The sequence below is a fragment of the Labeo rohita genome, chromosome 7, assembly GCF_022985175.1.
Source record: "Labeo rohita strain BAU-BD-2019 chromosome 7, IGBB_LRoh.1.0, whole genome shotgun sequence".
NCBI lineage: Eukaryota > Metazoa > Chordata > Actinopteri > Cypriniformes > Cyprinidae > Labeo > Labeo rohita.
The window spans coordinates 17,285,453-17,311,838 of NC_066875.1; the positions used below are offsets into that span (position 1 = coordinate 17,285,453).

Below are 26,386 nucleotides of genomic sequence, written 5' to 3' on the forward strand. Positions count from 1 at the left end.
AGAGTGACCTCTAGGTCGTCCCACTGCCGTCTTCTCCTCCCTGTTCAGGCTCCCGCTAATCTATAAAACATATACATCGGTCAAAAGCAACATAGCGCGTCCGGGGTGTATGCATGACTCTGCGGCCGTCAGAGGATAAGTCGAGAAACCAGAGAAGGAGAAGGGCGGATGCATACGAATCTTACTATGAAGAAGACTTGGTTCATGAATATTAAATCGGTCACGTGATAGAAAGGTTACGAAGCAGCATTACCTAATTAATATCCATACTGTAAGCCTTCGCCATAAAATATAAAAACATCAAAAGAATGTACCTCGGGGCTATTCCTGTCTATGCTTTTTACAAATGGTGTCCATAATTCCCCGTTATCTGTGCTTTTCTGAGGTGAAATAAAATGCTTAAATTGTAAAAAAAAAAAAAAAAAAAAAAAAAAAAAAAAAAAAATATATATATATATATATATATATATATATATATAACATTATTAATAATAATAGCATAAATCGAAATTATCATTGTTACTGTCGCAAAATGTATTTATTGTTTTCAAAATTAGTAAAATAGACCTTTATCAGGTTCCTTCAGATCTTTATTACGTTACTTTTTTTTGATATTCAGAAATTATGTCGATAAAATGTCTTACGCTTGTTTTCGTTTTGCCAGGGGATATTACATTTACAATGTGCAGTGTAGTGATTATTTAAAAAATGTTGAATGTTTTTAAATGTAATGAATATTTTTTTCAGTATTTACAAATATAGGCTACCAGTTGTAAGACCTTATTCACAGTTCTAATACCATAAACATTATACTGATAAGAAACATTATATAAATAATATAAATTATCACAAAATATGTTGTAATAGTGCTTTTAAAGAATCGCATCCAAAATAAACATTTTTGTTTACAACATATATGTGCACTGTCTATATTTATGTATATATAAATACACACACATACCGTATATATTTTGAAAATGTTTACATGTATTAACATGTGTACACTTATGTTAATAGAATTTATGATATATATAAATATATTTTAATATCTAAACATAACACATTTTCCTAAATATATGCATGTGTGTGTGTGTGTATTTATATTTTCTAAATAAACAGACACAGTAGGCCTATACACACGTATATTATGTAAACAAAAACTTTCATCTTGGATGCGATTAATCGCGATTAATCGTTTGAAGAACTAGTTGTAACTGATTAAAAATATATATATGTAAACAAAATATGTGAAAGAAAAAATTGACAATTGTTTACATGTGGCATTTGCATGCTTTCTTTTCTGTTCTGTGCGTTGTAAATGATATGCTAAATTTCACATTATTTGTGAACTATAATAAAGTTGTTGTGAACGGAAGTCTTCGCCATAGTAGGTTTCATAATACTGTGTAGTGCGCAGCTGCTAGGCTACACCGCGCGAGGCGACACTCCCTCATTCCGCTACGAGCTGGACCGACTGAAGGATTCACCGGAACTTCAGCCTGTGCGGCTGTCACAGTTTTAAATAGGGGTTCGGTCCAATATGGCGGCAGACGGATGGAAATACTGATGACAGTCCGAAAGATCGCCTCGATTTGTACGATGGTGAGTTTTTCCTCGCATAAGTGAGTGTTGTCCCGTCCACTGCGTCTAACCTGTGTTTGGATTAGCCTGCTAACAGGGCTAGCTCAACAGCTAACAGATAAACAACCGTGTCATGACATGGCAGCACAGCCACAAAAAGTTTGCACACCTCCCTGTCCGTGTTTATAGACGCAGTAGAAGTTTGGAGATGTGGTTAAACGGACTTTAAAGCATTTTTGTCAGATAATTTGATATTCTGCTCAAGGGTCAAATGTATAGCCTAGCGTATTAGCGAGCGACACACAATAATGTCCATGTTTGATTAGCCGGGCGGCTCAGCTTTATTTACCACTAGATAATATCTGTCATGTGGATACTTTTTGGTATGTTTACGAGTGTTTTGCAAAGAGGAAGGATAGACGGGGTAACAGGCGAGGTCATGCACTAGACTTCAGTTCCTGCTGCTGCTGCTGCTGCTGTTGTTGTTGTTGTTGTTGTTTTAACAGTATTTGAAGGACACAACTAAAACTCATTCAGTGAGCTCAGTGTTTTTGTAGTGCTGAAAGGGTTTTCTTAAACTGAGAACATTAGACCAGATTTACAAAATACATAAAATTACATAAAATTAAGGATTTGCTTTGTACACAACATTGTTAGAAATTAAGATGTTATTTGCGTAGGTGTTGGGAGTTGTGTTATAGAACAGGATCAAGTTTGAGATTTAATGCATATCAATCTGTGAACCCTTATAAACGCACGGTATTTATGTGGCAGCTTCCTTATTTACCAGCAGTTACTGATAACCAGTTATAGAGATAAGACACATTTATTTGCATCTTGTTGATTTAGCTTAGGCAGCTCAGGGTGCCAGTATGTGTTATGGAAGTATAAAGTTATGTTAAAATTGTTTTTTGTTTTTTTTTAATCAGTTGAGTAAAATTTATTGATACATTATGGCTTGGGATGAAGGTCATTAAGTCTTGGGCTGATATTTTATGTCAAGTTATATTTAGTTACATTTTCACACAGATTACCTAAGTCATGATGAATCAGATCCTTTTGGTGATTGATGCTTCCAAAAACAGAATATTTACTTAACTGATGACTTAAGTATTTAAATGAATAATCATCATTAATATATTAAAATAATCAAACTCTAATTTAAACTGAAATGCTAAAAATGATGTAAACTGCAATCATATTTTTTTCCTCTCTCAATAAGTGTGATTCCTATTCAAAAACACACACACATATATATATATATATATATATATATATATATATATATATTACATTGCGGAAGCAGGGTTAATTAATTTAATATTTGTATACTTCCAGTTTCTGTTATTAAAAAAGAAGCTTTATTATAACTACAGCAGAAATATCTCATCTTATACACTACCAGTCCGTAGTGATTGAACAGTAAAATTTTTAATGTTTTTTTTTGCTCACCAAGCCTGCATTTGTTTGATCCAAAGTACAGCAAAAATAGTACAATTTTGAAATATTTTTACCATTTAAAATAACTGTTTTCTATTGTGTGATTGTGTGATTTTCTATTGTGTGATTCCTATTCAAAAACACACACACACATATATATATATATATATATATTACATTGCGGAAGCAGGGTTAATTAATTTAATATTTGTATACTTCCAGTTTCTGTTATTAAAAAAGAAGCTTTATTATAACTACAGCAGAAATATCTCATCTTATACACTACCAGTCCGTAGTGATTGAACAGTAAAATTTTTAATGTTTTTTTTGCTCACCAAGCCTGCATTTGTTTGATCCAAAGTACAGCAAAAATAGTACAATTTTGAAATATTTTTACCATTTAAAATAACTGTTTTCTATTTGAATATATTTTAAAATGTAATTTATTCCTGTGATTTCAAAGCTGAATTTTTAGCATCATTACTCCAGTCACATGATCCTTCAGAAATCATTCTAATATTCTGATTTGCTGCTCAAAAAAACATGTATTACTATTATTATTATTATTATTATTATTATTAATATTATAAGGTTAAAAACAGCTGAGTATTTTTTTTTTGTAGGTTTCTTTGATGAATAGAAAGTTCAGAAGAACAGCATTTATCTGAAATAGAAATCGTCTTAATTGTAACACTGGATTAAAGCATCATTGCTAGATAAAAGTATTAGTTTCTATAATTCTAAACCAAAAAAGAAAAAAAATGACTCCAAGCTTTTGAATGGTATAGTGTATAATGTTACAAAAGCTGTTTCAGGTAAATGCTGATCTTTGGATCTTTCTATCAAAGAATCCTGAAAAACTGTTACTTAACTGATGATATAATAATAATAATAAAAATGTAGCAAATCAGCATATTAGAATGACTTTTAAAGGATCATGTGACACTGGATTAATGGTGCTGAAAATTTAGCTTTGATCACAAGAATGAATTACATTTTAAAATATATTCCAATAGAAAATAGTTATTTTAAATAGTAAAAATATTTCAAAATGTTACTGTTTTTGCTGTACATTGGATCAATAAATGCAGACTTGGTCAGCAGAAGAAACTTCTTTAAAAAAACATTTAAAAAATCTTACTGTTCAAAAACGTTTGACTGGTAGTGTATGTGTGCAAGGGTCTTTGAATTAGGAGTTGGACAGTGAGGGTGGCTTTCAGGTCAAAAAGCTTGAGAACCACCAAGCTTAGGCCTTTTAATATCTGAGAACTCATGCATTATACTTCAGATACTGATACCACTTACAGCTCTGCCTTGATGTTCTCCCCTGGTGAAACAGAGTGGGTGCACTTGCCCAGCAACTGCATCCTGTTAATGCCAAGCCTGGCATCATTCTTCACAAACAGGATGTTCCTGTTAGTCTCCAATAGGTCCAGGGTGTTCCTGGTCACTTGTATTATTGAGACCCCATGAGCAAAGATAACCATTGTGTCTATTCCCTGTAGGGCGCCAATGCCTCTGCTTTGGAAAAGGAGATTGGACCGGAACAATTCCCTGTTAATGAACACTACTTTGGGCTGGTCAATGTAAGTTTACTATTGTCTTTGTCAGTGAATGTGCTATAAATAGAAGATGACTTTGGCATATTACTTTTAAATTTAAAGCACTCTTTTTTTTGTAATGTACTTGTGCTATCACCTAATGGCAGATTTGGCAAGCATGAGTAAAAGGCAGCAAAGTACAATAATAAAACCTTATCCAACAATGGTTTGCTTCTCAGAGACATTAATTGCAGATATGATGTATTATATGTGCATGTGTGTCATCACATGTCCTTCAGCAATTTTTAATCTGTTATTTGTCCAATTGCAATCTGGTTATTCAGTTTGGCAACACCTGCTACTGTAACTCAGTGCTCCAGGCACTGTACTTTTGCCGGCCCTTCCGGGAGAAAGTGCTGGCCTATAAGATCCAGCCACGACGTAAAGAGAGCCTGCTCACCTGCCTGGCTGACCTGTTCAACAGCATTGCAACTCAGAAGAAGAAAGTGGGAGTCATTCCACCAAAGAAGTTCATCTCCAGGTTGAGGAAGGAAAATGGTGAGAAAATATCCTGGGTTCTATAGTAAGCAATTTGACTGACTGACTTGACAAAAGAGGGGTTGTTGATGTGGGTTAGTGGTGATGTTATGCAGTTGCCTGGAGATCTGTGAAATAATATGTGAAGATATTACAGATAATATGCATGTTCTGATGTATTTGTAAACATTCTGGATGTAAATGTGGATATAAAGATGTTGTCTAGATCCGCTACCAAAAGTTTGCGGTCAGTATTTATTTAAAGTTTTAAATAAATACCTTTATTTAGCAAAGGTCCCTTAAATTGACAGTAAAGACATTTATAATTTTATAAAAGATTTCTAATATTCCTTTGAACTTTTTATAAAAAACAAACAAACAAACAAAAAAAAACAGTTTTCAACATTGAAAATAATAAGAAATGTTTCCAAATCGACATGTGGGAATGATTTCTGAAGGATCATGTGACACTGAAGGGTGGTGTAATGGCTGCTTGAAATTCAGCTTTGCCATCGCATGAATAAATTACATTTAAAAAATAATTAAAATAGACAACTCTTTTATAATTGTAATTGTAATAGTATTTCGCAATATTGTATTTTCACAATTTAAATACCATTTACTAGATCTAAATGAGATGAATGGGTAGCATGAACAGGTAGTCCATTTCGAGTCAAGACATGAAGTCACACTGCCGTTAAAAAGTTTGGGATCGGTAAGATTTTTAATATTTTTGAAAAGTCTTTTCTGCTTATCAAGGATGCATTTCTTTGATTAAAAATACAGAAAAAAACAGCAATATTGTGAAATAATTGTGCAATTTAAACCTGTGGTTATCTATTTTAACATACTTTAAAATAGAATTTATTCCTGTGATTCTGAATTTTGAATTTTCAGCATTATTATTCCAGTCTTTTGCATCAAATAATCCTTCAAAAATCTTTCTGATATGTTGATTTATTATATTGTTAGAAACAGTTTTTTGGAACTTGTGATGTATAAAACGTTAAAAAGAACAGAATTTATTTAAAATAGAAATCTGTTGTAACAGTATACACTACCGTTCAAAATTTGGGATCAGTACTTTTTTTCTTTCTTTCTTTGAAATTAATTAATACATTAATAATTGAATTGTAAGAAAGTGACAGTAAAGACTTATACTGTTAGAAAAGATTTCTATTTTGAATAAATTCTACACTTTTTAACTTTTTAATTCATTATATTCGTATTATTTTATTTATATTAGAATGATTTCTGTAGGGTCATTTGACACTGAAGACTGCAGTAATGGGTGGTTAAAATTCAGCATTTCATCACAGAAATAAATTGTATTTTGAAGTATATTAGAATAGAAAACTGATATTTTAAATTGCAAAACTATTTCATAATATTACTGTTTTTCTCTGTATTTTTGATCATAATAAATGCAATAAGGATAAGAGACTTCTTTAAATAACATCAACAATCTTACCAATCATAAACATTTGATCGGCAGGGTGTGTTTTGCTCATCAATAAGTGATTAATAAAGTAATATATAGTAATGATAGTAATAATAGTAATTACATTTGTTAGGATGATTAAAGCAATAACAGAGCATCTCATAAGAGTCATTTGTCATAAAGTGGAATACACTGTTCATGCAGCATGCAGCCAGAAAAGACAACACAATTTATTGTTGTGAATTTTCGCTTTGACTGCAAATTCAGAACTGACATTAAATGTCATTTCTTTTACCATAGCACAGTATATTTAGCTGCACTGCTGAATAGGTAAATGTGGTAAACGCTGTATACGTGCTTGGAATGCACTGCTATTAAATGATTAAATCATTTCTACACTCTTCATTTTTAGTATATATAATAGATTAGCAACTACCTAGTGCTATCAACACTTTCTTTTATTTTACCCACAGAGCTCTTTGACAACTATATGCAGCAAGATGCACACGAATTCCTCAACTACTTGCTCAACACCATTGCAGACCTGCTACAGGAGGAAAAGAGCCAGGAGAGACAGCAGAATGGAAAGGTAGTACAGAATGGTGGCAGCGGAAGTGGAGGAGGAGGTGGAAGTGGTAGCAGCACAGGAGAGGGTGAAACAGAGGAAAAGACCCAGCAGACCTGGGTGCACGAGATCTTCCAAGGCACACTGACCAATGAGACACGGTGCCTGAACTGTGAAGCGGTGAGTCAGAAGAGATGGAGTGAGTCATAAGTACCCTAAAGGGTTCTGGCTTTTATTAATGAGATATGGGATGAGTGAGTTGTTGTGACCATGTTTTTGTCACTTTGGTTTTGACTAATCATCATCTGGGGGACTGTACGAATTGTACAGATATGAACAGCATGTCACAGCACAAAGAAGTCTGTTCATTTTTTGGACTGAGGAATATGTCAATAACTCTCCTAGCTGATTTGAGATGTATGTGTGTGTGTTTAATAGTAAGTTTAATAAAAATCTTCAGGTTTTCTATGCTTATTTGTAGGACTGAACAATCAGGCCCAAAATTTGGTGATCTATATGTGACACTGAACCACAAAACCAGTCTTAGGTAGCACAGGTATATTTGTAGCAATGGCCAACAATACATTTTATGGGTCAAAATTTTCTTTTAAGCCAAAAATCATTAGGATATTATGTAAAGATCATGTTCCATGAAGATATTTTGTCAATTTCCTGCCGTAAATGTATCAACTTAATTTTTGATTAGTACTATGCATTACTAAGGACTTAATTTGGACAACTTTAAAGGTGATTTCTCAATATTTTTTGCACCCTCAGGTTCCAGATGTTCAAATAGTTCAAATATTGTCATATCCTAACAAATCATACATCAATAGAAAGCTTATTTATTCAGCTTTTAGGTTTTCAAACATCACCAGATTAAAAAAAAAAAAGACCCTTATGACTGGTTTTGTGGTCCAGGGTTACTTTAAAATATTATGTATAGACTAAAATTATTGTGAAGATTATTATTGTTATTATTATTACAGCTACTACTAAATGCAATATTAAAGTATGAAATATTAGTATTGTAATATTTGACAAGTTTCAAAGAAATTATTTATGAAAAATGTATAATCTAATATATATATTGTTACTTTATTATATAATATTATAATATAATAATATTATAGATATCAATAATAACTGTAAAAATACAATTCTATTAATTATGGCTTTAATTCTATTAATTATGGTGTTAACTGCTCCTTGTTTTAAATGTCAAACCATCACGCTTTTATTTGACAGAAAACTGTAAAAAGCCCTTGAATCTTCACGTGTTGACAACACCTGGTTTATAAGTGCTTCTCGTAGTAAGTGAATGGGTGATATTACGTAATTGAAGTGTAGACAAAGAGTAGGACAACAAGGGTTGCATTTGGGACAGGGACTGGATGTTTTTGAAGACAAAGCATGTTATGAAACACGTCGGCATATTTATCCAGGGCATCCTTACAACAAGCCATCAACTAGCTGATTTTGATAATGTGTTTTCTTGAATATTTTGTAGACTTAGAATGTATTAAGAGTAATCATTTCCTCTTTTGTTCCAGGTGAGCAGTAAAGACGAAGACTTCCTAGACCTTTCAGTGGACGTGGAGCAGAATACCTCCATCACACACTGTCTTAGGTAAAGACACAAACATAACTGCAAATACAGAACAAATTCTTTGATTAATGTGGAAAACTAATGTGTCGTCTCTGCACTGACAGGGGTTTCAGCAACACAGAGACCTTATGTAGTGAATATAAGTACTACTGTGAGCAATGCAGAAGTAAACAGGAGGCACAGAAAAGGTATGTAGTTCTAGTAGATTGGCATGGGTGAAATTACTCGGAGGCACATTTGCTGTAATATTCACATAAACCGATGTAAGCTCAAAGCTATGGGCCACCGCCTGTCTGCGTAGTATTTCCTTCCTTCCTGAATGCATTCTCGTGTTGTACTGAATGCATTAGTGTATTGGTTCTGTGCACCGAAAGAGATTTTAATCCTGGAGCATTTAACAATTACAGATGCTCAGGAAGTTGGCCAATAAAGTGCAGTCTGAGAATAGGAATGAGATGGAATTTCAAGGTAAAATCGATCCTGTCTCTTTTCTTTCTTTACAGGATGCGGGTGAAGAAATTGCCCATGATCCTTGCCCTGCACCTAAAGCGCTTTAAGTATATGGACCAGCTTCATCGCTACACCAAGCTCTCTTATCGTGTAGTCTTCCCTCTGGAGCTGAGGCTCTTTAACACCTCTGGTGATGCTACCAACCCTGATCGATTGTACGACCTGGTGGCTGTAGTGGTGCACTGTGGGAGGTAGGTTACTGATTTCACTTTAAAAAAATAGTTCACCCAAAAATGAAAATTTGCTGAAATTTAGGCCATCCAAGATGTAGATGAGTTTGTTTCTTCATCAGAACAGATTTGGAGAAATTTAGCTTTGCAGCACTTGCTCATCAATGGATCCATAGCAGTGAATGGGTGCCATCAGAATGAGAGTTCAGCTGATAAAAGCATCACAATAATATGCAAATAATCTACATAACCCCATAAAATGAAAACTGCTTGTTTGTAATTCAGGCATTTTATTAACCCTTAAATGCATGACTGTTACGTCAGTCATTATTACATATTCAGGTCTTTAGCGCCTCAGACTTATATATCCAGCATGGATGGATCTCAGACTTCTGCAATAGCAAAAAACTCTCTTGATATTTTAAGAACAATTACAGAAGAATAAAATAAAGCCTATTTCATTACCTTTTGAAACTTAAAAGGGTTCAGTTTGAGCAGATAATTGTACCATCACCGTCATCATCAGAGCGCACTTCCACAATACATTCAGCCTCATATTCGTGATCTCAACCATGTTTGCAAAACTGTTGTTTTCACTTCAAAAACAATAGTTTGATTGCTGGCAGCTTATTCACCACATCCACCATCAAATAACAGTGACATTTATATTTTATTGTAGTAATTGCTCTGCAGTAAAGCCATTCAAACCAATTCAGTTTTTGCTGATGATATTCTGTTGTTTCATGTCTGCGATAATTACGTGTGAAACATCACATCATTCTTGTCTATCAAACAGTGCCACCTTGAGGAATAAAGGTGAATTGCATGGGTATAGTCATAAGATATTTACGGATTTTTGCACACAAAAGATATACTTATGCTGTTACGCACTTCGGATCTCTAGCAACTCTATACACTTTTTACAAAAAATTAATCCAAAAACATACATTCTTATTATATATTATATATTATTATTATTTTTTTTTTTTTCTTGTTTTAATGTTTAGAATGAATAGATTGAGGAATACTAAGAAAGCTGATGCCAAAAAAATAAAGGAGGGAGAGGGTATTAAATGAGGTCCCTAGTTGCTTAAGACCCGATGTATGCATTTAAGGATTAAACTAAATCGCTTCGGTTTAAAATACCAGTCCATAATCCATAACTGCAGAGGATTCATTGATGAGAATTCTCCAAATCTGTTCTGGTGAAGAGAAAAACTCATCTACATCTACATACAAATTAATTTTGGGTAATCAGTGTTTATTTTCTTGATAAAGGATTGTGTATTAAGTTAAGAGCACAGTATAATGTTTGGGTGGTAATGTTTAAAGTAGGCAAAAAATTAAAACTTACTTTCTTTTCTAAATTCAACTTATACCGATGCATATGGTTCCTTTTTTATTTATTTTTTTATTTTTTAAACCTTGTAATTTTCAGTCGAAATGTCATAAATCAATATAAAAGTCTTCTCTCTGATGACCCAGGGATTCCTCTCTTCTGTTCATAGTGCTGTGGATTCACATTTGATTCTATTTAATGTATCTTATTTTGTTGTCTTTTTTGTAGTGGTCCAAATCGAGGTCATTATATCACTATAGTGAAGAGTCATGGCTTCTGGCTTCTGTTTGATGATGACATTGTAGAGGTAGGTCTGAGTATAATTGCTACTCTACTTAATTATTTACTATTTGTATTCCACAGTTTGCAGACAACAGATCTGTAACATGCTATCCGTATCCAGAGAAAATTATTTTTGACTCAAAATAAAAATATTGTATATGTTATTTTACTGAATAATACAATTGGCCCATAGACTTCAATGTTTGTGCATGTTTATTTTTTTTTCAGAGAGGTGAAATACTTGAAGTACTACTTTTGATCAAGCTGAAGTTGTATTTAACCTAGAATAGTTCTTTTTTTTTTTTTTTTTTTTTTTAAAGAAGAGAACAGGGAAAGTAGAAGTATTTAAAAAAAAAAAAACCCAAGACCTTAAAGCATCAGTTTCAGTTCAGCAAACTTGATTATTTCTTCCAGCTGTTATTTCAGTTTGTTCATTTTCACATTTAGCTTACACTGTCTAACAATAAATGTATGATTTGCAGCTCAAAGTGTCTGCAAGACTAGCACTGCACTGTAGCACATGTATTAACCTCCCCTGTCAGGTGATTTGCAGCTGCTGTTTATGCTTCGCTAAGTGCTTGTCTGGAGTTGTCCTCACATTGACCCAAATACTTTTGAGTTCTCTGAATGAATTATAGGAATAGTGATGCATTAATAAGACGAAGACTAACACTCTTTTATTCATTTGAAGAGTTTAACTTGACGTCTAGAACATCAAAGTTTATATCTTGTTTTATAATGGCAATTTTTGTTGACATATACTACTGAAAGAGTGCTGTATGTGTTGTGACCCAACACCATTATTCCATTACATCTTCATGACACGTGACTGTTGGATTGTTCTACACTACTAAATTAAAAGCATACCGGGAATCGACAGATTTTTCGCTACCTGATTGCACATTTATAGTATAAATCCTTTTGATTTTTATACACAGATATGATATCCACTCTGCTACATGGTAACCTAGACAAATATTTACACACATTTTGTCAACACAAACTGTTAAGTGCTTCTCAGAACATGAAATAGTTTTCGTACCATAAACATTATATAAATACCAAGTGGTGTAAGAAAGGCTGGAGGCTGAGTGCTTAGCTCTGTTCTGTGCTAAAGTCAGATGTTCTTTAGCTGTTTTTTTCATCGTCTTGCGTCTTTCCAATTGCACATCTGGAAAGATAAACAATTTTTTCTGGCGAAAGACAATTTCCACTTCCACATCTTTAAAAGTGTATTAAAAGTGAATTATGTACTGTCTGCACTGCTAGTGACACTATACAAAACTTTCTTAAACTTTTAATTCTGAATTACTGAATTCAGGTTTGAATTACTGAATTCACGTTTACTGTTGCTAATTGTATAGATACAGGTGCATCTCAATAAATTAGAATGTCGTGGAAAAGTTCATTTATTTCAGTAATTCAACTCAAATTGTAAAACTCGTCTATTAAATAAATGCACACAGACTGAAGTAGTTTAAGTCTTTGGTTCTTTTACTTGTGATGATTTTGGCTCACATTTAACAAAAACCCACCAATTCTCAACAAATTAGAATACTTCATAAGAAAAAAAACATTTTTAGTGAGTTGTTGGCCTTCTGGAAAGTATGTTCATTTATTTTATATGTACTCAATACTTGGTAGGGGCTCCTTTTGCTTTAATTACTGCCTCAATTCGGCGTGGCATGGAGGTGATCAGTTTGTGGCACTGCTGAGGTGATATGGAAGCCCAGATTTCTTTGACAGTGGCCTTCAGCTCATCTGCATTTTTTTTGGTCTCTTGTTTCTCATTTTTCTGTTGACAATACCCCATAGATTCTCTATGGGCTTCAGGTCTGGTGAGTTTGCTGGCCAGTCAAGCACACCAACACCATGGTCATTTAACCAACTATTGGTGCTTTTGGCAGTGTGGGCAGGTGCCAAATCCTGCTGGAAAATGAAATCAGCATCTTTAAAAAGCTGGTCAGCAGAAGGAAGCATGAAGTGCTCTAAAATTTCTTGGTAAACGGGTGCTGTGACTTTCAAAAAGCTCCAGCAGATGACATTTCACCCTAAATCATCACAGACTGTGGAAACTTAACACTGGACTTCAAGCAACTTGGGCTATGAGCTTCTCCACCTCCAGACTCTAGGACCTTGGATTCCAAATGAAATACAAAATTTCCTCTCATCTGAAAAGAGGACTTTGGACCACTGGGCAACAGTCCATTTCTTCTTCTCCTTAGCCCAGGTAAGACGTCTCTGATGTTGTCGGTGTTCAGGAGTGGCTTAACAAGAGGAATGCGACAACTGTAGCCGAATTCCTTGACACGTCTGTGTGTGGTGGCTCTTGATGCCTTGACCCCAGTCTCAGTCCATTCCTTGTGAAGTTGACCCAAATTCTTAAATCGATTTTGCTTGACAAGCCTCTCAAGGCTGCGGTTCTCTCGGTTGGTTGTGCATCTTTTTCTTCCACACTTTGTCCTTCCACTCGACTTTCTGTTAACATGCTTGGATACAGCACTCTGTGAACAGCCAGCTTCTTTGGCAATGAATGTTTGTGGCTTACCCTCCTTGTGAAGGGTGTCAATGACTGTCTTCTGGACAACTGTCAGATCAGCAGTCTTCCCCATGATTGTGTAGTCTAGTGAATCAAAATGAGAGACCATTTTGAAGGCTCAGGAAACCTTTGCAGGTGTTTTGAGTTGATTAGCTGATTGGCATGTCACCATATTCTAATTTGTTGAGATTGGTGGGTTTTTGTTAAATGTGAGCCAAAATCATCACAATTAGAAGAACCAAAGACATAAACTACTTCAGTCTGTGTGCACTGAATTTAATACACAAGTTTAACAATTTGTGTTGAATTACTGAAATAAATGACCTTTTCCACGACATTCTAATTTATTGAGATGCCCCTGTATATTGTTAATTGCATAGATATCACATGCTTCATCATTTGAAGGGATCCAAACCTGTTTGACTTTCCTTTTTTTGTGGAACACAAAAGAATAGTGGGTTGTCCATCCAAAGTTGTGAATTTAACTTGAAAAAATTGGAATATCACATAAAACATTTACAAATAAGCACCGTTTCCATCCATTGAGTCAGAGAGAGAACAAAATTGTCACTTCCTGAAAAATCGAAACTGTATACCAAGAAAGTAGCAGAAGCCATTGAATATAATCATTTTAAACTATATTAATTACTTGCACCTCAGAGCAAGCAGATGAAATAGTAAATGCGGTCATTGCTTTTGGAGGTGGATGCCTACTGTTTAAGAACGCAGTTGTGTAAGACAGTTCTAGGAGGCAGTTATACAGAAATGAATAACCATAACACCATTTCTGCTATGTGACAAGATCGGTTCACTGGTTAGTCAGGTTATGTTGTCCCATCACACAAAGTCACATGCCTTTTTTGATGCATGTGGAGGAATTTATTCTGCAAATGTTTTTCCTTCTGCCATTATTCACATTAACCATTTTTTGCACGGGTCAAAACCCACCTCAAACAGGGGTAAAAACTTTTGCGAAGCAAAGGAATTTAATTTGAAATTTGGCGCTTATGTCACTCGTTTCTGATGCGATACCTTAAATGCGGCTAAAAACAGGGTAATGGAAACATGAAATAGAACTGACATAATGTTAATTTTTGGTGTAAATATCCCTCATAATTTTCCAAATCTACACTTTTGCTCATCTTTGCAGCTCAAAGAATTTTTTTTCTGTCCCTTCATTGAAAGTCTATTCACAGAAAACTCTTGACACTTTAAAATATAAAATAAAAGTAAGTGTGATCGATATGAACCAAGTCTTCTGAAGATAAAACCACTTTATATGATCAACAGATTTAATATAGGCTTTTATTCACATATGAACGCTTATCAATGCACATCAGATATGATAAACTGAAGCTCAGACATGCTGGTTTAACACAAGAACCAAGTTCTCATGTGTCATGCAAGCATGTTTAAGCTTCCGCAAGAACCAGTGAGGTTTGTTTTCATGTGTGAATTTGTGTGCTGTATTAAAGGGAACCCTATGATATGTGTGGCTTAATATAACGTAAATGTTGTCTCTTACTGAAATATGTAGTAGGAAACCCATACAATATTTACATTATTTAAAACATCCACATCATTTTATACATATTTTGGACTGTGGGGGCACCATTATGACGTGAAATGGTGATATTTGACCCCTTAAAGTGAAGAACAGGGGATTTTTGTTTTTATCTTTTGTAAGGGCGTTTTTCTGACTTTATTAAAAATATGTAATCTTTATTGTCAACATTTTTTAAAAATTATATTTTTTAAGCTTTTTAAAATTTTTTAATAAAACAACAGAATAAGAACCAGTAGAATAAGTTACCAAGCAAATGAAATCAGTATTGACAAAATTATTTGTACTACAGAGGTGGCACAGATAAACACAAAAGTGGCTTGTAGGTGTACTGTTATGTTTAATGAGGCTCAGAGGTGGCATAAGTGCAATAAAATTAATGAATTCATGTTGAGATTAATATTTTAAATATGAAAATTTAAAATATTTAAATAACTAAAAAGATATTTTAAAAATGAAACTAAAACTGCCAGTAGGTGGTGGCAAGTCACTGATTTAATTATTGAATTGAATCATTCGTTCATTTGATTCATTCAAACGGCTGATTTATTTTAGGAATAAAGCAAGTGAGTGTATTTATGAATGTTTCTTTCATTCATAAAGAAAACACCACTGTGTTTGAATGAAGATGGACAGCAGCTCAGTTGTGACTTGTTTCAAACTGTTTTTGATGATGAAATAGAGCAAAATCAGGCAATAGTGTTATAGTCATTTACACACAAAAATAGTCATGGTATTAACTTGTTTATTTGACTGTTGTATTAAATCAATATCTCATTCACAGACTCCCTTAAAAATCATTAAAAGCTGTCACTCATCTTAGTTTATCACAATCTCACAAAGTTCCATTATAATCAACAAAGCTCTCTACACTGAAAGCTCTTATTTATACTCTCTGTACACTTTGTTTATAAAAAGATTCGTAAGATATGTCTCTGATACATTACTCAATGTTGCAAAAACACGTAAAAACCTTTGAAGCTCCCCTCAGCGCAAACACGAATATGCTGATCCGGTCAGTCACACTGGTGCTCCTAAATATTTTTTCAGTTGCACGCAGTAGTTTTCAGTCGTAAATGCGCTTGAGAGCCCTGTCAACATGTATTTGTTTATTTGGAATGCAAGAAAACACATTGTCTGAACATATCGTTTGCCACATTATTTTTAATTTGCTTCAGGAAATAAAAGACGACTTAGAACCCTCAACTAGGAGTCACAAAATACCAGGTCTATCGAAAATTCTAGCAAACCTTCATTTTTTTGGCCTCCGGTTTATTTCAACATACTGTGGCTTTTTTATTTCTTTATACTTTATTTGCGACTATGCTTGGTATATTGGTTGATATGTAAATAAGATGTTCCATCTGTGTTCTTTAATTTGTGCATTGTTCATAAATTACCTGCAGAAATTTACCCTCCCATCTGCGTTTAGTTAAACAGTTTAGTAAAACAGGCCCAAGGAATCTAAACGCCCCTGGATATCAAATGAAATCTGCACTGAGAAATTCTTCAGTGGCTGCGCTGTCATGACGAGCGTCTGCATGTTTACATCCTGCTAGGATGGCATCTAGCGTTTCTCGTCTCTGACATTTGTAAGGTCTTTCAGTAGCTGTGGTCTACTAAAAGCCTCAAAGACATCAGGGTTAAAGTGGAGAGGTCAAATACGCGGGTCTTTAAGAAGTTTTTTTGTCCATAGGCATCTTCCCATTTTTTTTTTTTTTTTCCTGCCTCTTCTTATCGCTAGGAAAAGCAGTGAAGACTTGCTTCAGTACTCTTGTTGCCCTTCAACTGAACATTACAACCAAAAGCCACACATTGTGGCATTGTATCAGTATTTTATTTTCTTAGTTGTGTTGCAGTAAAAATAGCAACAGGTAGCAGTAGCTCATCGAGTGCAGCCATTTCACGTCATTGAAATATTGGCGCCCCCATAATCCAAAATATGTATAAAACATATGTATATTTTTAAAATAACATAAGTTGTTCATGGGTTTTCTGCTACATATTTCAGTAAGAGATAGGGTTGGGTATCGTTAGAATATTATCGATTCCCATTCCGATTCTGCTTATCGATTCCAATTCTTTTCGATTCCCAGTTTCGATTCCAATGTGAATAAAAGATGATATCAAACATATTTATTCTGTTTCTTTGTTGCTAAACATTTAGTTGCAGCTGAATACCATAAACAAAAATCCACAGGCTACATAAAAACAAGTTGTTGTTGTTTTAAATGGAAGTTGTGGTTCTCTTACGATTCCGAAGAAAAAAAACATTAGACAACTAAACAAAATCACTTGTAGGCCTAATTTATAAGTAAATGATTCAGTGATTCACTCAAGATTTACTTGGTTCATTACTGGATGAATCAGTGTTTTTGAATGAGTGATCAAAGACATACATTTTTTTTAACAGCATTCTTTCACCATCTACTGGCATAACAGTGTAATCGATAAGTCTCTAACATTATTTGGAATGCCAAATTAACTTTCAAAAGGATGATTTACTCTATTTTGATCTCTACTGTACGAGTTTATAACCAGACTACGAACTTTTATCCCAGTTTTTCTGTGATTATTTGAATGTTTGTAACAGAAATAATGAGCTCATATACATGATAATGAATTCATATACATGACAGTGGCCCTCTTTAGGTCAGCGGCAGCACGAACGCAGATTTGAATGCTCCAATCACACTAGTATGATCGTATGCTGCACGGAAGAAAGGTTGAGGAATCAAACAGATGAATCATTGTAATTAAGGAACAGAATCACGTTGGTATTTGAATCGTGTTTGTGATCTTTAACGATGTGTTAAATTAAAATGCTTTGTTATATTGGTGGTGACACCTCTATTGCAACATGTTTAGCTTATCACAAATATTATAGTTCGCTTTTTCGACTTCTGATCGCAAGTGCAGCCATAATTTGGAGCGCTATGCGCTTAGATTAGCGAGCAAGGTCCTGGCAGATCACTAGGTCGGATCCTCACAGATTGAAAAAAAAAAGAAAGAACCGCATATAGGAATCGATAGACGGAATCTAAATTTTAATTTCACAAGAAGTATCCGATTCCTGACCTTAAGTATCCGATTCTGGAATCGGAATCGATTTTCAATACCCAACCCTAGTAAGAGACATCATTTATGTTATATTAAGCCATACATGTCTTAATACCCAGGGTTCCCCTTAAATACATTTTCCTTTATATTCACTTACTATATGTATCTCTTTCTCTTATTTGTCCCCACAGAAAATAGACGCCCAAGCGATCGAGGAATTCTACGGTCTGACATCGGACATCTCCAAAAACTCTGAGTCAGGTTATATACTCTTCTACCAGTCTAGAGACTGAGCCAGCAGGAGTGACTGACAGAATGGGAGGGTGTGATTTGTGAGAGACAGGATCAGGCAGATAGGGTGGCTTGAGCTTTGTTGACGCAGCTCGGGCCCCCTGCTCCATCCCCTCTCAGTCAAGTCCCTTTTCATCCAGGCTTATCAGTGGAGCTTTGCACCGGAGCATCAGTCAGGCCCCAGACAGGAGCAGTTGATGCCAGATCGACCTGGACACAGCACAGTAATCACCAGGCAGAAGTAATCGCCATCTGGTTCGCCGTCGTCTCACTCGCCTGCTTTGTGTTGCTCGGCACTCACAAAAAAACGCACATATACACGTGAAATGAGCTACACATATGTCTTGATGGCCTGAGAATGGACACTGTACAAACCTTTTTTCCCACCATACACAGTAACAAGGTTCATTTTGATGATCTGGTTTATATTTCTGCACATCACATCCATCATCGCTGGACGGTGCGTCATAATTTATGTTTTGGCACAATGATTAATGGCGGTTCTTCACCCTCAGATGTTCAAACATGACACATCGTGCTACGTCCATGTCAACCAGCTAGTTATAAATGTGTTGTACGCAGAACCAGTAGCTCATGTTGTCATTGTAGTTGAAACTGAGCTGCTCCACCTGAATGGATAAACCTGACCAGGGTATGAGCATTTTTTTGTGTCGAGAACTTGACAAGTGATTTCATGTAGGGCCTGTGGATTGATGGGTGCTCTGCCTTGTTAAGCAGAGAGGATTGTGGATACCAGAGTAGTGAGTGTATAAAGGATGTGGCTTGGCTTAAGAATGCTTTCAGTATTCAATGAATGTAAAACATTCTGCCAGTTCTTGTGCACTACGAGTGAGTGTACAGCTTGATTGTGTCATATAGTGCACGCTTAATAGTGCACTAACTGTAAAGCGCAAAAAAATTGAGATAGAAATTAGGGCTTTATATTATTCTAAACATAAGTTAAAGCTCATAAATGCCTGTTGTATTAAAACCAAAAGCTGCACACATTTCCAAACATGTTTCATGAACACTGTGGCGCTGTGAGATTGTCTGAAATGAATGTGGACTCATTCAGTTTAGCCGTTAAACAGTAGAAATGTTGGATATTTCAAGCGTAATATGGTTTTACACTCCATTATAATGTCAGCAACTCTTCTCTAGATCTCTGTCGCCTCTTCTGCCCCTTTAATTAATAACGTTTTAACTGAATATACACCTAGATGGGAAGTGAAGCACAAGTGCTGAAATGCAGTTTTAGATCTGTCAGGTTTAAGCTATGACTTCCGTAATAGTTAAACTGATTAAGGTGACACCACAAAGGAATGTTTCTTGTTTGTGGATGTTGCACAGCCAGAAGGATGAGCCACTTCTCCCAGTTCACTTGCAGGTAGGAAATATTTACGAGACAGCTAGGACATGCTGCAGTTAGTCAAGATTTTTAGGCAAAAATAAACACACCCAGAAAGATTGGGTATTTAAGTCTTATAAGGGGAAAAGTATGTATTAGCGAGGTAATTTTTCCAGGTTTTTCTTGAAATCTATTTTTTTCCCCAACCGAATAGTTGACTAAAACGGAAAGTATAGGAATAAAAGGGTGGTCGGTTTTTTCATTTCAGGTTTCCTTTGTAAACTACACTGGTTTTATTTGATTGTTGGTTTGACGGAAACGCTCTTTAATCTGCGAGGGGTCAAAACTGACAGTGCTGCTGATTATTATTCCATTCATCCTGTAAAGTCTACTTGGTATCAATGCATGCGTGGTATAACAACTCTTGGCATTGTTATAAAGCATGTATAAAGGTCTTATAAACAAGACATCACAATGTCTAAAGAAGCTTCTCGCTGGTCAGTTAACCTGCTGGCATTGCGTGTCTTAAGTAGACTGAGCTATATGTTGAAATAAACTGACATATGGTGCCACGTCATGTAAATTACACACATTTACACATGCTATTTAAGAGTGTTTGTAGATGTGTCATCATCACAGTTGAATCAAGGCTTGTCTAAGCTGAGTTAACTGGATATTTTATTTTTGAGAATTGGCTTGTGATTTAGTAGTTATGGGGGAAGGAATGTTTCTTTTACTTTTCATGATTTTATTTATGTGTAATTATAAATGTTATATTAACTTTTCTTTGACATTCTCATTTTTATACATTTGCTAATCTGTCCCTTATTTGGACACCAGGTTTGTTGTATGTTTTGTGGAGAGAGAGTTGAAATCGAAGAGTGGTAATGTTGGAATTATCAAATTAATGCTGCAATCTTGAGATGTTGTTACTAGGCATAGAAAGAGTTCATGCACTGATCACAGAGTAACAGCACCCTAAGTGTTTTGGCATTAGCAGAAAGACATGAACTACATCAAAACATGAGACAAACGCAAGCTAATGCTACGTCATGCTAACATTAGTTGTGTTTCATCCCGCCCCTTTCCATAACATTGTAATAATGTTTATTCCATACTGGGTTTGAAAAAAAGTGCACTTTCGATAAAGCAATGTACAAATTGTAAACCAGGTGAATAATCTGGTTTTGGAGTGGAGTGGACAGCGTGGATGAAAGATGGGACTGGATCACCCTGTCCCAAATAAAAACAAACAAAAACACATCAACCACCTCCAGGGGGTTCATATGGTCTCTGTTTCTTTATAATGTCATTAAACTGGGTAATGTGGTTTCAAGCAATCATAGCTTGTGCCGTCATGTAATCAGTTCATAGAAGGTTAATTTTCACAGAATTTGATTTGCAAACACCTAAAGTAAAAAAATATGCTGGTCCTGTTTATTGACGTTCATTCTTCACTGTTGTGTTTAAAGACTGAAAACGACATGGCAAGCTGCGTTCAGTAGTTTGATGTTCATTTAAAAAGTTTAATACAATAAGAAAAATGTGTTTTATGAGTAGTTTTAACCCTGTACACTACATGAATCTTTAAAAAAAACAAAAACGTGTTCTTATGTAGGACTGTCACTGACAATTATTCTGGTAATTTTGATGATAATTATAATACATATTTTGGTAGTGATTAAAAATAGACCTAAGTGAACAATAGCCTATTGTCCTATTAACAAGGAGGCAATAATGATGTGTTAAACGAAGTATCAAAAGCGCTTAATCATATGTTTTACACTTCACTACACAATCTAATCCATGTTTAATATTGACTAAACAACATTTAAATCAAATGTCTACTTAGTCTTTAGTATTTGTCTATTTCTTTATGACAGAAATGCTACAGCCACTGTAATTGTTTTGAATATTTGGACATCAAAACGTGTAAACTCAGAGTTTGAGTTTGAACTTTTATTTTGAGATTGAACAGCATGTATTTTCAGGATGTCATCAATGGTGACCGAACCAACGGAACTCGCAAATTTTGCTGATTTTTGCTGATGAAAAGCCATGTTTTGGCCTGTACTAATCGGTCGGATCGGGAAAAACATGTGGAGTACTACAGGTGGTGGAAAGTTATGACAAATCAAAGAGTGCAAAAAAACTGTCGGAGGAACAGGACAAGTTTGTGGTTGGCCAAACTGAACAAGGCAAGAATCTTAACAACATTCATGTTGTTATCATTTCGGTCAGGTAGGTGAAATATTAGGCTAATATCTTAATTAATAATGCTGTTATGTATCTTTGCCACCTTAACCTTAATTTCCTGCTTACTAAGTACTTCTGTATATGATTTAGCAGCTTCCACATATATAGGCCGAACAACGTTTTAAGTAGTACATTAACTGTGCAATCAGTGCTATTGTTTACATCCGAGTATCTCTAATATGGTCGCGCATCCGGGTAACTGACCAAACCGTGATGTATGTGCTGAACATGAAAGTCTCTCCCAACTGGAGCGTGCTTTACATTTCCAGTCTCTGGTGTTTCTAGTCAAGTTAACATATTTTCCAAGCCGATAATATAATGTTAAACCTGTGCACATTTTTATATTTAGTTATATTGAATATGTTTCATTTCAGTCTGTTCTTACATGGATTTCTATGGAGACCGGAACAAGAAAGCATTTATACGGAAGTCCCTCATGACGCCGCTCATCAGTTACTGAGGAAAAAGGTGGATTGAGAAAGATACTGATGTGTCCTCTTGTGTTTGCATAGGTTTATAAATGATTTACCTTACAAATCAGATGAAATGGTGCACGTTGTGTTCCCAGATGAATGTTATAAACTCAAACAACATTATGCAGAGATGGAGTTTGAGACACTCCACACAAGTAAATGATGCATCACATTTATTTATGAATCATAACCTTTGTGAGCATTACCCTGGTGAAAAAACCAGCATATGCTGGTTAGGTAGGTTTTGATGCTGGTCCTTGACCAGCAAAAACCAGCAAAGGACCAGCTTAAACCAGTATTCCAGCATCAAAACATACAGCATATGCTGGTTTTTTCACCAGGGTATGGTTTATTAGGATGTTTTAATGGGTTTATTCTATCATGCAGCTTTGGAAAATGGCCTAATAATTGCATTTCATGGATTCTCTGTGGAATGCACCGCCAATTCTGGTATTTTGCCGGTTACCTTTTTTAAAAAGTACTTTGAAGTACTTGAAGTATTAGTATTGAATCGAGCAATAATGACAGCCCTACTCTTATGTGTGAAGCTGATTGCCCCGCATTTTGAAAAGACAGAGACAGTCCTCATGCTCATTGGCTGCCGCGTCTCTGTAATGTTACTCCAGTAGCATAGTGTATGGTGACACCAAGAGCGAAATTTGACAATGAAACACACTTGTTATCATGCTTTAGGAGCACAGACTAGACCAACAAAGAAAAAAACAAGCATCAGCATCATTTCAGCATACAGAAGGTGGAAGGATTTGATGATGGAAAAAATCCTGAGTAGTTGCTTCTCTTTTGTTGGACAGGTAAAGGAATTAATTATTATGTAGAGCACTCTCTAAAACTCTGTTGTATCAGTACTCTTTACATAAAATGCCAAGACGATCACTCTGATCAGCATCAATAGATGGCACTGTAGCAGTCTAACACCATCAGGGTTGCCAGGTTTTCACAGCAAAACTCGCTCAATTGCTATATAAAATAGATAAAAACATGTTTCTTGTCGTGGAAAAAGATTTATGTTAAATGAGAAGCATACACCTTTTTTCCACGTAAGAGTTGGTGTGGCTGTTTGTACACTTTATGGGTTTGGCTTCTGGTCTTATTCACGTCCAGCTATTTTTAGCTGTACAAAACAGCTTGTTTTGCTGCATGATATTGCAAATTGGTTTGTCTTACCATATTATTTTAATGTATTATCTTAATTATTAGCACACTGGTTTGTAATGCAAACAGTTTTACCATTTACTGCATGTTGTTACTCTTCATATTATTTCCCTATAGCGGCTAATAAACTGTAAGTCTCACCCATAAGCTTACTTCCGTGTTGAAGAATAACGTGGATAGAAATTACCTCGATCTTCAGGTTGTGCAAAAAGAAGGGCTGGCTCCAACACAGTCTATATGGATATTTTGTCTTTTCATCTAAATGAACTTGAGTATTTCTTTATCAGTCTTACATTTGAGCTGGGTAGGTTGATTTGGAATTACAATGAGGATTTATTTATTTATAGTTTGAGTGTGTGTTAGACTGCCTCTAGAAATGGCAGTGCTCACTCTGAACAGTTATTCTTATTGGAGGAAATCTTGCTTTTTAACCAACCCAAACAGAGAGAGTACAGCTTTAATAGAGATCATTTCATACAGGATCATATATATAACTTCATGTCATAAACAACTTTAATGCTTTAATCTGTTGTTGACACCAGTAAATATCACCCCCTTGTGGTTCAGTGATGCCATGAGTTCAGAGCATGTTCTCCAAATGGTTAAAATGGTTTGTTTATCAAAAAAAAAGTAAATGTCTTCAGTTTCATCTAATTTTTCTCAGACTGTGAATGGTCATTGAAGAAGTTTTGCAGCGAAGGGCTTCTTCTGACAACAGGTATCTGAAAAGCAACATGTACAACATTTAAGGGTACAAATTAATTTAGTCCAGATAAAAGAACTCAGAGCTAGCAACATATACTATATACACTTTATTTAAAAAATATGTTACTATATGTAAAGGTTTCTGTTATGGTAAAGCCTCAATCAGCTGCCAATACATCAGAAAAATTATAAAACTAATAGCCAGAAAGAAACTTCAGAAAGCTTCAATGCGAATGTAAACAAATAAGAGATTTCAGCCTTTGAAATGTCGACTATTTTGAAATTTTCAGTGCCCACTGAGTGCATGTTGAGGATTCATGTATATAAAAGCTGCTTTCTATTTAAAGAGGTTTATAACAACCTATGCCATATTTACATTTTATAGTCAGAGGTTTGTATCTTGACAAAATACACTGTTCTGGCAGGTTTATAATGATTCTTTTGATAATCTAGCGTGTTCTGAAAAACCATCTTGTTCTAGAAGAGCAGAGTTATTTAGGATTATATTATATAAACAGTATAGCGTCCACAGATACATTATTTCTGTGTGTGCATCTACTGGCAGTTTTCTCTCTACAATTTTACGGGTCCACACTCAGCCCCCACACTACATCTGTTCACCTAGTGGTCATACTATAGTCTCTGAGCCTGACACCTTGCCAGTGAAAAAGTCCCAGAAGTTGCTTGGCGGTCTGCTGTCGTCTGACGTCGTGGATGAAGCATTGGAGCTCTGTCGTACCCAGATGCCTCTCTCTCTAGGACTCTGTGGTTGAGAGCCGCTGTCCTGCTGTCCCAGACTTAAATGAAGGCGCTCCTCTGAGCAGGTCTGCCTTGAACTGCCTTGCCTTTGATCCTGGAGCTCTCGCTCATCAATCTGTACATTAGAGGTCGACTGGGACAGACTCATCAGGTTGTGGTGGGAATGAAACTGCCTCATTTTACTAATGGACTTGGGTGGGACCTCAGAGGAGCCTGTTGTAGATACACAAACACATACAGAATATACATATAATATCAGGTTGCGTTTATTTTTATTTAGGAAAGTACACTACCAATCAAAATTTTGGTGAGATTTTAAGAAATCAAAGGAGAATTTCACTTCCAGAACAACAATTTACAAATCATTTACTCACCCCCTTGTCATCCAAGATGTTCCTGTCTTTCTGTCTTCAGTCGTAAAGAAATTATGGTTTTTGAGGAAAACGTTTCAGGATTTTTCTCATATAATGGACTTCATTGGTGCCCCGATTTTGAACTTCCAAAATGCAGTTTAAATGCAGCTTCAAAAGGCTCTAAACGATCCCAGCCAAGGAAGAAAGGTCTTATCTAGCGAAACGATCGTCATTCTTTGAGAAAAATAAAAATTAGTATACTTTTTAAGCACAAAAGCTAGTGGGGCACAGGCTCTGGGATCCACGTCCACGATGTTACGAATTAGTGATGGGTCGTTCTTGAACGATTCTTTCATTTTGAACGAATCTTCAATGTGACTCGTCTCAGGGAGTGATTCGTTCAGTCGCGCATGCACAACATCCTATTAGGTTCTGTACTGGAATTAGTTCACCTGTTTCGAGTCTTCAGGTTTTTCAAGTTGTTCATTCATCTTATGGGGCTGTCACGTGACGAATGAATGACTCAAACCCGAAAACCTGTCAGATAAGAGGTGAGGTGAGCTAATCATAGACTAAAGATCCAGGTAAACAATTAATTAATCTTTTCTGTTTCTTATAGCATTATAGTTTTGTCTTGTTTGTAGTGTTATCAATGTTTGTGTAAGCAAACTGGGCACCAATGAAGTCCATTATATGGATTATATTATAATCCATTATAATCCTGAAATGTTTTCCTCAAAAAACATAATTTCTTTACGACTGAAGACAGAAAGACATGAACATCTTGGATGACAAGGGGGTGAGTAAATTATTTGTGATATTGTTTTTCTGGAAGTTCATTTCTCCTTTA

At 35.2% G+C, this 26,386-nt stretch overlaps 2 protein-coding genes across 4 annotated transcripts in view; one reads left to right on the forward strand and one right to left on the reverse strand.

Annotated features, from left to right (window-relative positions):
- Positions 1–1,451: 1,451 nt before the first annotated feature.
- usp12b (ubiquitin specific peptidase 12b) lies at positions 1,452–21,078 on the forward strand. Its single transcript, XM_051115483.1, has 9 exons — positions 1,452–1,602; positions 4,527–4,607; positions 4,907–5,120; positions 7,014–7,285; positions 8,659–8,735; positions 8,819–8,902; positions 9,218–9,415; positions 10,962–11,040; positions 18,370–21,078. Exons 1-9 carry the CDS (start codon positions 1,555–1,557, stop codon positions 18,469–18,471), a joined length of 1,155 nt encoding a protein of 384 aa, XP_050971440.1. The 5' UTR covers positions 1,452–1,554; the 3' UTR covers positions 18,472–21,078.
- A 3,071-nt stretch (positions 21,079–24,149) lies between these two features.
- arhgap36 (Rho GTPase activating protein 36) overlaps positions 24,150–26,386 on the reverse strand; it is a 50,421-nt gene continuing 48,184 nt past the window's right edge. For all 3 annotated transcript variants that reach the window (XM_051115803.1, XM_051115805.1, XM_051115804.1), the window contains exons 12-13: positions 25,080–25,396; positions 24,150–24,441 (exon numbers count right to left, since the gene is read on the reverse strand). In XM_051115803.1, the coding sequence (XP_050971760.1) occupies positions 24,370–24,441; positions 25,080–25,396 (389 nt within the window). In that variant the 3' untranslated portion in view covers positions 24,150–24,369. The remainder of the gene's footprint in view (positions 24,442–25,079; positions 25,397–26,386) is intronic.